The following is a 14,118-nucleotide window of genomic DNA, read 5'->3' as shown; positions in this document are numbered from 1 at the left end:
GTTGTGTTGGTACATTAATAATAAATCAGCAATTAACATGGCATTCCTAATTTCTAACCAGTATTATGGGAGGTATGATAATTAATTTAATTTAACTGTAATATGTTATTTGCTTATTTTTTAAAACATAAGAAAACGACAAAAAAAACCCAAAACAAACTTAGTAAATATCTGTCCAAACTATTATTACAGTTTTATTCTGACATTTTCAAAACATACATTTACTGCACATGTCTAAATGTAATCTGCATATAAATGACCTCGTCATACACTGGATAAATCTCACACCGAGCATGAAGTGGATGTTGTTCTGCTGATGTCTCTGTAGAAAACAAACTTGGTTAGTTACGGTGCATTCCTACCTAATCGTGCTCTTGTCGTCACTTTCCTCGCCTTGTTTTGAGCAGCAGTGGCAGCTCGGCGTGGATTGACAAATGATGTTGCCTTGGCAGCTCTGAAACAGCTGAGCGACTTGGATAAACACATTTGGCAGGTTTAGCGCCCGCAAGAGGCGTCCTCCTTTCCATAGCAATATATTTCACTCTTCCTGTGTCCTTTACTTTGGCATTTTTCTTACCCTGTCGACTGACAATGAATCTCTTGTTTAAAATGTAATGATAGAGAAGTCCTGCAAATATTGATCGGCCGCCTCAGCTCATTATTGCATATCCATAACTTTTCGACGGACCACGTCAAAAAGCCCAACGATAGACTGACAGGCCATTTGGTGAGTTGATGGGGCACAGTAGCCGAAATGGAGATTTAGCATAGGGACGAGGGCTGTGTCACGCCTCTCCGGCAGTCATCTTCACTGGGGACAGATTGGTTAACAATGCAGGAGCAAAGGTTCCTCTCTGCTTAATTAGCCTTTGACCCCGACACTGATGCCTTCTGTCAGCCTACGATGGCCCTCCGCTCTCTTCAGCTCCATAGCAAACCAATAATGACCATTTAAGTGTTTTCTAACACCCCCCTCCCCACCCCCACCCTTCATTAATGTCTGCATAAGAGACTGCATCCCTTTGAACAATTGTCTCAACAGTGCTTCACTGGGGAGATGAGAATGAGAAATATGTGGAAGATTTAACTGCACACACAATAAAAGGAACAGTCTTTATTCATGATGATGCAAAAGCTATGATTTTATTTATGCAAAAGCTATGATTTATTTAGCTCTCTGATTAAGGTGTTTGATGTGGCCTGAAATTACCAGGAGCTCAGGCTTCACCACCGAGCTCATTGTAAGAGCAGTGGCCATAGTTCAGTGTAGGCACTTGTGGCGTTTTCTTTACCAGCAGCAGCAGCAGCAGCAATATTTCAGTAACTCTTTAGTGAAAAATGCATTTGGTTGGTTTTAGCAAAACGTCTGGTTTGGATATGGATATCAAAATATCTGTTTGATTATCATTTATTTGACGTGACAGATCATAGAAATGGTATATTATCAAAACGTGCTTCTTCTATCTTGTCTCAGAGAAATTATGTATCTATAGTATTTTACATGAACCATAAATAAACCAAGATTCATTTTCTATTGACATGATAGAGAAATGTTTTTAGGCTCTATGGATAGAATGATCTGTTCAATGGCTGGTTGCTTGGCCCACCATTTAGGTTCGGGCTGAAATATCTCAACAACCATCAAAGTTTTGCACAGACAGTCGTGGTCCCCAGAGGACGGATCCTCCTTCCTGCTGATAATCCCCTGACTTTTTCTCTAAAGTCACTGGAAGCCTGATTTTTAGTGACATGTCCAGACAGCTATTGAGTGGGTAGCTGCAGAATTTGGTACAGACATTCATAGTTCCCAGAGGATCAATCCTAATCCTCTGTCTTCACCTCCAAAGCCACCATGAGGTTGAGATTTGTGGTTTTCAGTTAGATGCCCCAACAACTATTGGATAGATTGGTGTCAACATTCATTCATTTTTTTCGATTTCTTAGAGGGGTTGCAACTGTAGTGTCATTAAGTTTTATAGTTTTTAGTTCTGCTCTGTATGAAATTTTTTAAAAATGATGCTTTGCATTGGATCTGACTTCATTCTGATATCACATGTTGGTCACATCATAGAGGACTTGCTGAATTAAGAATCATCCAGATAAGATCAGTGATTTGAAACTGGGGGTGAAGGTCTGCAGTGTGAACATCAGCTGAGTGGCATGAGCTGAACTGTTCAGTATTTAAAGCCTGCCTGCCTGTCTGCTCTTCGACCGAGTTTTCTGGACCATTAAGTCCCGCTGCTGGGCTGATGATGAGGAGCCAGACGCCCATATCGTTTCCAGAGAGGGGAGCGTCCATCTCTACAAGGGTCGTCCTCAGTTGGACACACATGGGATGCTTTCAAACTGGCCAGGGACGATTTTTTTTGGACACAGCTCGTATCGTTTTAGTGGGAGCCATTTAATCCCAGCCCAACCTTGTCATGTGACAGGTGACTCTTCATTCTTTAGATTGAATTTTTGTTCCCTTGATATTAGCCTCCACTAACTGCTCCTGTCCCTGGACACCGCTGACACATTCAGGAAGTTTTAGATAACGTGCAGCTTGTGCATTCAACATTGTTACAACTCACAAAAGCGTAAATCTAAACAGCTTCCTGCTAGCTGCACAGAAACAACTACATATTATAATGACTGAAAAAAGTACAGGAACAGGACATGATGAGATGTTACTGACAGGTCTAAAACAGCTGGTTACCACAATGATCAAGACTGAAATATCTAAACAACTATTAGATGGATTCTCATCAAATTCTTGTGCAGGGATTCATGGATGAATCCTAGTGACTTTAATTCCCTGACTTTTCCTCCAGTACCACCATGAGGTCGACATGTTTGTTGAAATATTGGATGTGTGTTTGTGACCCTCTGACGGACACATTTTTCAACTTTTCTGTAAAATATTGCAACTTCTATTTGGTGGATTAGCAGAAAATTTAGTTCAGATATGAATGTTTTCCACAGCATACAGCCCACTAACTTCTGGACTAGTTAGTTATGATACTTCTGAAAACCAATAACAAAATAAAATCTTGTTTTCCAATAGGTGATAAAATCCACTCAATTAATGGGAAATTATTATCCCTGCTAATTCTCATCACAATATATATCATTGTTTTAATTGGGAATTATTAGAAACTCAGTAACTGTCACTACAGTTTACCTCAGAATTGTGTGTGTGCCCCTGTGTGTGTGTGTGTGTTTACTTAAGTGTTATCTACCCCCATGACCCTTGTGTACGGTGGATGAGTGTAGAGTATGAAACCCACAGAGAGAGCTTATCCCCAGTGGATCAGACTGAATTACCATCTCCTCTCACATCTGGGCTTTTGTTCCCCTCTTTGGCAGCAGCAGAAATGATTGCACCTTCATTCACTCCCTCCCTCCTTCTCTGAACAGGACAAGTGGGAGGTTAAAAAAGCTTCCTTTTGTTATTCCACACAAAGACTGTTTAATAGTTTGGAAATCTTATATAGAGTGCTGAGTGACTGGGAAAAGGGCAAAAGTTCATTGAGGAGAGTAAACTCTCTTTCAACATCTACAGCAGGTAAAGTCCGCCTGGTTACAAGCTGTTTTTGTACACAGCCTTTTCACTTTAAATAAATTGTAATTTACACAAAGCCCTCTCTTTTCATGGTTCATCTTCAACATAAAGTATCAGCAACACTGTGACTGTCACAGCTGAGATCTCATAGATGAATAGAAACACACTGTGGGACTGGTTGAGGCAGTTGTGTCTCTACAACAAAAAAAAATAAAGAAATAAAGACATTTCAGATGGAGATTTTGTTGCAGTGGAAATGTGTTAACTTTTGAACCAGTAATTCAAGAACTTAATACTGTGAGTGACTTGTCTGCAAAGAGATTTATTCCCATCACAGTGTTGCTTAACTATGGTTTTAAGTGTCATTGGAACAACTGCTATTAAAGTGTTGGACTCATGCAGACTGTCAGCACAAATTCTGCTAAAGAAGCAGTCTAATGTTAGTTATAGGCCTTTGGCATCTCTATACGATATCCACAGGGTCAGCGGGGGTCAACTGTGTTCACTTGAATAATCAAAGTTTCCGATTATTTTTCTGTTGATCCACTGAAAAGTATTTCTTTAAAACAGTCTTCTTACTTTTTTAGACCAAATAATGAACTGATAAATCAAACAAATAAAAGAAAATGTAACTGGCAATGAAAATAATTTGTCAGTTGTTGAATTAGTTGCATCTTTAGTGTCATTAACAGGTTGTTGATGGCTAATAGGGAACAAGGTTTTCTGCTGTTTCAGACATTAATCTGGATTAAGCAGGAGAGCAGAGGACTGCTGGATGCAGCAGACAACATGTGTACCACAGTGTGTCGTGATTTAACATCCCCAGTGAAACTAACACGTCCAGTTGCTTTCAGCCTTTAATTACATCATAGATTTCCTGCTGATGAACAGGCAGAGAATTAACAGTGAACGGGCTAATTCACAGCTGCTCTCTCCCACTCACATGCTGTTATTGCTGTACAAGTAGATCACTGAGGGGTGGGAAAAAAAAAAAAAAAAAAAAAAAAGCTGGGTGCACTTAGCTACACAAACATTAGTATTAACGATTGAGCTGCCAGTTTGAAATTGGTGACAAACTGCAGACGGGCAGAAATTGGAGTCCGAAACCAATCAGGAAGTTAATGAGGAGAAAAATTACTCCACATTTCTCCTCCCACCGCTGCTGAGGAGGAGGAAGAGGAGGAGAGAGAGAGAGAGGAGAGGCCCGGATGAGGCCAATCAAGTCTGGACATCAGCTCTTGTTTACGTTAATGTTTCCCTGATCAGGAGATTATCTGGGGTCAAAATGTGTTAGTGACAGTTTATGATCATTAGAAATTTAAAGTGCAGACAAATTTGAATATTGTGGCTTTAGAAGGAATCTGTTCCTGTTGTGAGATGATTCAAAATACTTATTATCCACATTTTTTTCAATGGTCCCCTTTAGAAAATATATTTGTGTCTCTAATGATTACAGCTGCATCTGATGATTAATTTTAGTATTGATTAATAAATTAATCATTTGGTCTATAAAGTGTCAAAACAGGGAAAAATCACAATTTCTCAAAGCCCAAGTTCATCCAAAGATACATGATTTATTTAAAAATGTGTTTATAAAAGAGAAAACAAAATCAAGTCTAAGAAGCTGACATGAGTAAATTTTTTGCGTTTTTGCTTAAAAAGATATTTAATCTTATAAACTGTGTTTTTGATGATTGAGTTATTGATAATTTTTTTCTGCTCTACTAATGATCCTGCATTTTTTCTATTTCTTTTACTTTGATAAACATCCAGGATTAGTGCTGGGTATTGAACTTTGGTACTTCACCGTCAACTACTGAGTTCTTGATTGGCTGCTATGTTACAGAAAACAAAAGTTCAGAAGTTTTCCTTCTTTTTTAAATGAAACAATTGGTTTTATTGAAAAACATGTTCACATTTTTCACAGTAAAGTATAAAAATGTATTGTTTTGGCATCAGTGGTAATAGGCAGGTAATGTATTGAAAATTTTCAAATAATACCCGGTCCTTACCACAAATTGAAACGCAATGAATAATAGCTCAGTATCAAAACTGGGGGGTCACTTATGATTATTTTTACTATCACCTAACTGAAAAATTTGTGATAGATTTATTGTTAGATTAGATTAGATAGATTAGCGAATATTTCCTGTTTTTCTGTCATGTGTGAGCTGTTCTCTGACAAAATACATGTGACGGGATGTTACCTTAATCAAGAAATCGATGATGTAAATAATCTTAAATTGATGCTCTAGTGAACAATAACCATCACAATATGACATCCTCACATTTTGAACCAGCCAAATTAGTGGCTTTTTCATTTAATAAATGACTTACAAGATAAATTATTAATAATCAATTGACCAATCATCTCATCACGAAAAGTTGTTTGTTTGTTTGTTTGTACACACTTCGAAGTAAATGTTGTGACAGTGACTGAGAATCTTCACAGATAAATGTGGTGTAACCACAGTTAGATATTATAGAGATTATAAATGAGAATAACGTCCAGAGTGAGTGTGAAACGTTAGTAACGTGAGCGAGTGTACAAACTCAGCAGACTGTTGTTAACCAGCCTCACAGTGTTATTAGTGTGTGTGCGGTGGCTGTAGAACGAGTGTTAAAATGGGTCGGTGCTCTGATCTCTAATGTTAATGGTAAAAGATCTAATACCCTTCTTTACTGTCCTCTGTGTTGATTCAATTTGCTATAAATCTTGAGCTTTGCTAAGAATCATTTTACTGTACAGTCGTATTTATATCAGGTGAATACAGCACTAACACGGAGGACCATTTGTTCTGCAGTGCTGATGATACAACTCTGCTGTTTTGTCTGTCTCACTATAGTATTTCTCTTCTCCTTTTTATTTACTCTCCTTACACTGCAAAGACATTTTTATTTTATGTATGCTGCTGTACTGTCTGTCTCCACCAGGCAATATGAGTTTATCATATTAATGACTTCGAGGAGTATCCAGGAAAAAGATTTGTAGCTCAAGACCTGTGAAAGAAATGCAGAAACACACTTTACCATCGTCCCTTGTCCACATTTTGTAAAGGATGTTGATCTCATGCAGTGGATTAGATGCAACAGTCCTCCAACAACTGAGTTCAGCTAATACATAAACTCAGCGCTCATCTCTGCTACAACCTGATCAGTTCAGAGCACAGGTTTTCTTTGTCATCCTTTAATTCACATTTTTATATACATACAGTATTTACTCTACATTTGTTTTGCAAGTTAATACAAATCTTTTCTCTTTGTTTACTTCATGTATCTGATGGGATTCACCAGCACCCGTACTAGTGGCTGATGCAGCGTGTCCTGCCAGAGTCAATTCAACACCTGATGTTGCATTTAAGGTTCCAGGAACTTTCTGTCCCTGTCTTTAAATTCAAGCTCTTACCACAAGACTAAGAGGTTGTATGAGTGTTAAAGCCGAAGGGATGTGTAACCAGCAGAAGCTTAGCACAACCAGATTAAAGCATAAGGTGGAGTCTCGATTCATACTCACATTTAAAACCACTTCTCCACATATTCTCATAATGAAGGAGGAAAATTGTTTATGTCAGAAAACATACAGGAGGTTTTAATACTCAGCAAATCTCAGAGCGACTGGATGCTTCTTGACCAACCAGTCCTCCAACCTGAACAACTATAAAGGTCTTTTTTTTTAAATAAAAGTGTCTCCTGAAATACAACTGAAGCCCCCCCCCCACCCCCCCCACCCCACCACCACCTGTCCAGTCATTGTGCTGTAATTGTTTCAAAAAGTCATCAGTGGCCCTCTGTTTGACGTATACTGAGATCTGTAGCGAATCAGCCGAGCTCTTCAGTTTGTCTCTGACCAGGACGATGTTTTCTGTCCCGTCTCTGCAGCCTTCTCACCCAGCAGCATCAGCGCTGGTCACGACTCCACCATGACCTGCGGGTCCATCATCTCCCTGGTCAACTCTGATGTCAAGGCCGAGTGCGAGGCCAGCAGCAAGATGCCCAACTTCACCGCCAACGCCATCGCCAGTGGTGACGCCACCAAATAAAGAAGCTAAGGATGCGGCACAAGCATCATGAGATCAGCTGAGAAAATATTTGTTGTTCTTGAAAAATAATTTCATAGTTCACTGTTGCTTCAGGCTTCTCTGTTTCTGTTTAAAAAGCACATAAATCCACAGTGTAGTTCAGATCACAGATCTTTAGTTCACGTTTAACGTCACAGCTGTTAAATCTTTTGTTGAAGCCAGTTCACCAGCAGAGAAAATGCTCAGAAAATAAAAGAGAAATATACACGTTCAAAAATAACATGCAGTCAGGCTGTATGAGCAAAAAACCTTGTAAAGAGAAAATTTGACTAAATGTACAGTAAATTATCAATAATCAAGATTGGACCAAATTATTGAAACTCAACAGTGACTGGAAGATAAAGTGATGCGGTTTGCAGAATAATGATATTAAAAGTCTTTCTAACTTACAGTAAATTGACTAGTGCACAGTTTCACACAGTATCAGTCATGGAGGTGTTACATTAACAGCGAAGTAAAGGTGAGTAGTTAGATATTAGTGGATTTTTGACAATCAGATCAGACTTTGATTTTTACTGAACGTCTCGAGCACTTATTCAGAAAACGTCAGAAGTGAAATTTGGCCAAATGGAGTCAGTGTGTGCCTTAACTTCTTGTAATATTTCCCCCAGTTTAAATTTACTACATTTATTATTATTTATTATCAGCTTTTTAAATAGACCAAAAAAGTTGACCCCACTGTTCTCAGTAAACACTGATTTGGTTCTTTGTACGTTAAAAGATGTCCAGACATCTTCATTAAAATAGGACCATATTTTGTCTGAGCTGCAACAATCAGTTGATTGCTGGATTAGTTGATTGACCAAAAAAAAAAAAATCCACTATTTTGATATTTGATTAATCGTTTCAAACATTTTTTTTTAATAAAAAACTGACAAATATTCTCTGATTTTCTCTTTTTTATATCACTGTAAACTAAATATCTTTGTTGGTCCAATTAATCAAAAATTTTCATAATTTTTTGACATTTTGTAGACAAAGCAATTAATCGATTAATCTTAAAAGTAATCAACAGATTATCTCTTATATAACAGCAGTTATGTTTCCATATGAACACTGAAAGAGGTTTTTCTAGCAGTAATCATCCCTCCTGTTCACACTGGTCTTTAAAAGATCCCTTCACTTTTGACAGGGCACAATATTTACAGTCCTGGTTTTGTGCAAAAAAGTATTCAAAAGTTCACCTGAACCTAATTTTATGCTTTAGTTAATCAAATATGAGTAAATAAATTGAAGAGGGCATCTTCCAAAGTTACACTCTTTTCCTTGTGTTCCCCAGGACAGTGTTTCTCTGTCAAGCTGCAGAAGAAGCACAGTAACAAAAACAAAGGGCTTTTCATTAAAAAAAGTTTAACTTTATAAGATGTAACTTAATTTTGCACAAAATGAGGACTGTGAATTTTGGCCCCCGTCACTTCCACTGGAAGCATAAATCTGTTTATGTCCAGTTTGAACAGGAGGAGCAATTACAGCAAGAAAAACCTGCTTCAGCGTTTATACGGGGACCTGACCTTTGTTTTAAGACACACGTGAAAAACTGTGACCCTGTCCTTTCATTGACATGTGTTTATTATTTCAACAGTGTTTAAATGACTTGACTGTATTTCAGTGTGTAGTTAGGACCTGTTTCTCTTTCATATGTTGTCATTAAGATGCTGCTGAAATAATGAGCATAGAAACAATAGGCCAGTATATTGAGTTTAAAACTCTTATAAGGATATGATAATGATTTTTTTCATGAGAATTGTGACCAAGAATTGAACTGAGTTGGATATTTTATCAGACATCACATGGGGACCCTGTTTCTAAATTGCCTCAAACATACAAGCAAACAGATGCACCAATACACATACATCTGGAATAATCTGGAAGATCAGTTATTGGCTGTTTATAAACCTGCACGATCTCCATTAACAACATTCACCTTTAAACTAATTGAGCCCAGATTCATGCCTTGACATCTTTTTACCTGCACCAGCTGAAAACAGTCATTTATCCCTGAACAACAGTCTGATTTTGAAGATGCCTTTCTTTCTTTATTTTTCCTGTGGCTCTGTATTTAAGTTCAAAGCAGAGACAGATCCACCCTCAGAGACATGGAGACATCCTGCTGTAGGACGAGTGTGACTCGAGGGTTAGCAGGGAGAGAAAAAAAACATCCAACAGGCGGGTTAGACATGAATCCTTGTGTTGACATGTGATGAGCATCGGCTGCTTATTTATGGCACCGATCCAGCAGCATCCTTTACTCCGCAGGATTAGCATGTCTATTGTATATTTAACCCCTTCAGTCCAGGAGATTTGCGATGCACATGGGTTACTGTTTACAACCTCTACACACTCAGGTAGATGTAGATCTAGCAGAGGCTGAGGTGCTGAATTTGTAGAAGTAATGTGCAGAGCTGAAGCAATATGCTGATCCAGAAAAAAACAAAACAATCACCGACTATTTTGATAATCATTTAAGGCATTTTTTAAGATAAACGTTTGTCGTTTTCAGTGTCTTAAATGTCAGGATTTGCTGCTTTTTCTTGTCTTGTCGTCAATTGAACATCTTTGGGTTTTGGACTGTTGATTGGTTAAAAGATGTCACATTGGGAAGTGGGAAATTTCAATGGCCATTTTCAAAGATGGTTGTTAGTTGCAGCCTTTGTAAACTCTACAGTTGTGCTTTTAACAGATAAAATACGAGGCAGCTGTGCTGTGCTGCAACATTTGCATATGAACATTAATAACCGCAAAATAAACACATTTCCATTGCTTTTTTACCTCATGAACTAATCAGAGTAATCCTGTGTTGCCCACTTTTCAGTTTTGCTGTTTAAATGTTAATTTAAAAAAAACAGCTCAGAAGAGATATTTTTTCCAACTTCCTGCTGTTGTGACGCTGACTAGCACACCACTGTACTGTTTATTCTTTATGTGTTTTGTGTTTTATGGAGATTCATTTGGAATTGCATGCTTTGAAAGTGTTTATTTGTGTTTGTGTTTGAATAAGACAGCAGCAAAAGTAATTTGGAGTCTTGGAGTTTATGTCGCTACAAGTTTTAAGGGAAATAAAAACGCTCTAAGTGATGGAGTGTAAATGTGATGGTGTGCTGGGAACAACAGTATAAAACAGACTCAGAAAATTACTTGTATTTTCTTTCTGCTGCGCTGTGGGAACATTCATTGGATTCTGCCCCATCTGTTGTAATCAATAACGTGACCATCTTGTTTTTTTATGAAATGCACTTACTCTTAATTTCATCCACCAGTGGTTTTAGAGAGAAGAATGTGGAGTTACCTATACGGCTTTGACATTATAAATCACCTCTTGAGACCAGATTGTACAGCAGTATCGATTGATCCTGATATATCACAGAAATTTACTGTCACTTCTGTTTTCAATTAAAGATACAATCAGTCAGATAATGACTTAATTGGATTTTACAGAAGATTGAGTTTTATTGCCCTGTGCTTTACGAGTTTAGTTAAGGAAGGCCATTTTATCATGGTTGTCAGGGGCGACCGGCTGCCGCCGCCTTGTCCTTCTGTAGCTGCTGCTGCTGCCCTGTGTACAGCGCAGGGGAGAAAGTGTCACAGGATTGGTTTTCCTTGAGCTGCCTCTGCCTCCATGAATCACGCCCTCCCATAATAGATAAAATCTGCCCGGATCCCACCGTGACACCTCCTGGTGGAGTGATGGCGGCTCGATACAGACACACAGCGTGGAGGAGGACGCTGTGAGCTCAGAGGTGGAAACGGAAACTTGAAACTTAAATTGAAGTACAAACTTTTAAGGCGTAGTTCAGTGCACATTGTGCGCAAGAAAATCACAAACATAAAACTAGAATCGCTGCCTCCACAAATCAGCCAAGTTGCAGGAAATATGCTCACAATCTCCTTCCTGAGTTACAGCATTCAATAATCACCAGGAAGTATTTTTTCAGAACATTATGATTAAGTTGACTTTTTACTATTTGGATATAAAATGTCATCACTTTATTTTATCCTGAAAGACATTTGAGTTAAATTCTGCCATAATTTGTGTATGAATTTGTGAGTTATGTCCAAAAGCATTTTGTGAGGACAGAGATCAGATCATTTAAGCAGTAATTACGAGCAGCTGTTAGCTTCATGCTCTGATTTGTAATTTAGAGTCTGAGATATCAGGAACTTCTGACACCAGCAAAATCTCCCACAAGGTGAAAAGAACCACAGACATGTTAACAAACTTGCTGCCGATGCACCACAGCATTTACTATTTGGACAAAGTGAAATCTGCTCAAAGCCTAAAAAACTTAAGTTATCAAATTAACACAAACTCCTTTTTAAGAACTGGGTTATATCTCTGTTTTTCTTTGTTTGTGGGTTTGTTTTTTAACACCTTAAACCCTTTTAAAGTATCTGTGAAGATAAAATAGCTTAAACACATATTCTTATCTGCTTGTTCTTACTGGGTGACTTATTGAAGACTTAAGCATCAAAACAAGCGTTCGGGATTTCACATGTAGAGCATCATGTACAACGTTTGGTAGGACACAGTCAGGATGTTTGGATCTTTGCTAAACTGGACACAAGTCATGTAAAATCCCCCCAAAAATATCTAAAATGTTCAGTGATCAATGACTGAGGTGATTAATAATCATCAGCACCTGTGTTCCTGCAGTTCACCAGCAGCAGTGGCCCAGCTGTCGGCCACTCTCTCATCAGGAGCTGATAAAAGTGTTTCTCTGCAGCTCAAGCAGCGAAGGACAGCATGTAGGGGAAATGTCTGCGGTCTTTTTGCAGCCCTGAAGTTTAATTTCAATTTCACGTTCACGTTCACTTTCACTCATCATGCTGCAGATAATTTGGAAAGATTTCTGGCAGGTCAAGACTTGACAGTTTAGTTATTTGTCCAACATCAAATCACTTTGAGTTGAAGAACTGAAGCTACTGGGTAGAAAATGAAATCAGAAAAAAAGGTGTTAGAGACCCCATATGAATACAGACATATGTCCTGGTCCAGAACTGATAATACAAAGTTAATGGAAACTAAAAACTGGCACTAAAATTCAAAATTGTGATGACATGAGGTTTTTCCTGCTCTTGAAGGGGGGCGTGCCAGGAAAAGTTTGAGAACCACTGATGTAAGGTCTGTGGTGATTAATAATCAGGATAAAGGTCATAAAACTAAAGGTTTACAGAGTATATTACGTGTTAGTCAGTTAAGAGCCTTCAGTCTTCATTGTTTCTGTCGTTAACTGCTCTCTGACTTTGTAAGGCAGCGTACTCTGTTCGTGGACAGTTTTTGGAGGGGATCCACTTCCATCCATCTCCCCGTTAAGGGCAGTCAGACATCTCAAGACCACACACAATAGTTTTATTCACTGCATCGCTCCGAGGGGCATCATGTCATCAGAACAGAATGAAGTTGTGCACTCTGGTCACATGGTGCAGGTTACTTTGAACGCTGACCTGTTTCAGCAGGCCTCCTCTCAGGACTGTGTGGTGCCTTCACACTGTATTCTCTCTCCCTCTCTACCACACAAACTGGACCCTGAGCAGCCAGAAAACCTGCAAACACCTGTGAAGGTCTGCAGGGCTGCAGATAGAAACAGCATGAAACGAATCTGATTAATAATAAAAGCAAATGGGAACAGATGTTTCAGCAGCTCTAAAATAAAAATATTAAAGGTCCCATATTGTATAAAGGTAGATGTCCATGTGTTTGTGATCATAAAGCAGGTCTAGGTTCTATATTAATACTGTGAAAGTATCAAAGCCTCAGTCCACAGAGAAATGCACACAGCCTGTATTCAGAAACTGAGCCTTAAAACCAGCCATCAGGACTTCTAGAACTTTGTGATGTCACAACAAAGCAGTCACTGCTCTCAGCCACGCCCCAAACCCCGCCCACCTGGACCCACCATCCAACCTTGCAGGATGTGGTTTCTCTGAGTGTTTACCTGAAATCTGCCATATTTTTATTCGATCATTCAAAAAACAGTTGGCCAATCAGAAGAGAGGCTCAGAGCCTTTTCTGAAATGCTCCCTTCCGAATTTATTAGTAGTTGATTCACACGATAAAATGACGCTGTGAATCACAGGCTTTGTCAGTGTTACCTTAAATTCTTGTGGACACTTTTCTGTCCAGAAGAGGCCACGAGTCTGGACCTGAGTGTAACATTCAAACGTCTCCTAAACGTCTGATCTTTGGCTTTTCTCATTTCAAACCTGTCTTTTCTCTTTAGTTAGAAGCATTACAGACCTCCAGGATAGTTAAACATGAGTTCACCGCTGGACACTTTACATCCTGTTGTCCTGTTGAGCTGCCAATACACAGCATGGAGCTGTACAGTGCAGCTTTAATATGTAACCACCCATAGTTCTAATTTGTATTGAATTTTTAATTCAAATTGATCTAATTGCTGTTATTTTAAAAAGCTGATAGCCAACACTTCTGCGTGTAGAGCACCGGCAGGCAGTGCATGTAGTTGGTGTGTGTGTGTGTGTGTGTGTGTGTGTGTG

General features: G+C 38.7%; 1 protein-coding gene across 2 annotated transcripts in view; it reads left to right on the top strand.

The window, feature by feature from the left end:
* Positions 1–12,858, top strand: part of dmrt1 (doublesex and mab-3 related transcription factor 1) — a 32,570-nt gene extending 19,712 nt beyond the window's left edge. For both annotated transcript variants that reach the window (XM_071483924.1, XM_071483923.1), the window contains exon 5: positions 7,424–12,858. In XM_071483924.1, the coding sequence (XP_071340025.1) occupies positions 7,424–7,584 (161 nt within the window). In that variant the 3' untranslated portion in view covers positions 7,585–12,858. The remainder of the gene's footprint in view (positions 1–7,423) is intronic.
* Positions 12,859–14,118: the final 1,260 nt, after the last annotated feature.

Source organism: Trachinotus anak, unplaced genomic scaffold, assembly GCF_046630095.1.
Source record: "Trachinotus anak isolate AG129_WGS33_773 ecotype Australia unplaced genomic scaffold, CSIRO_AGI_Tana_v1 ptg000008l, whole genome shotgun sequence".
NCBI classification, from domain to species: domain Eukaryota; kingdom Metazoa; phylum Chordata; class Actinopteri; order Carangiformes; family Carangidae; genus Trachinotus; species Trachinotus anak.
This window is presented reverse-complemented; position numbering and strand designations above follow the sequence as displayed.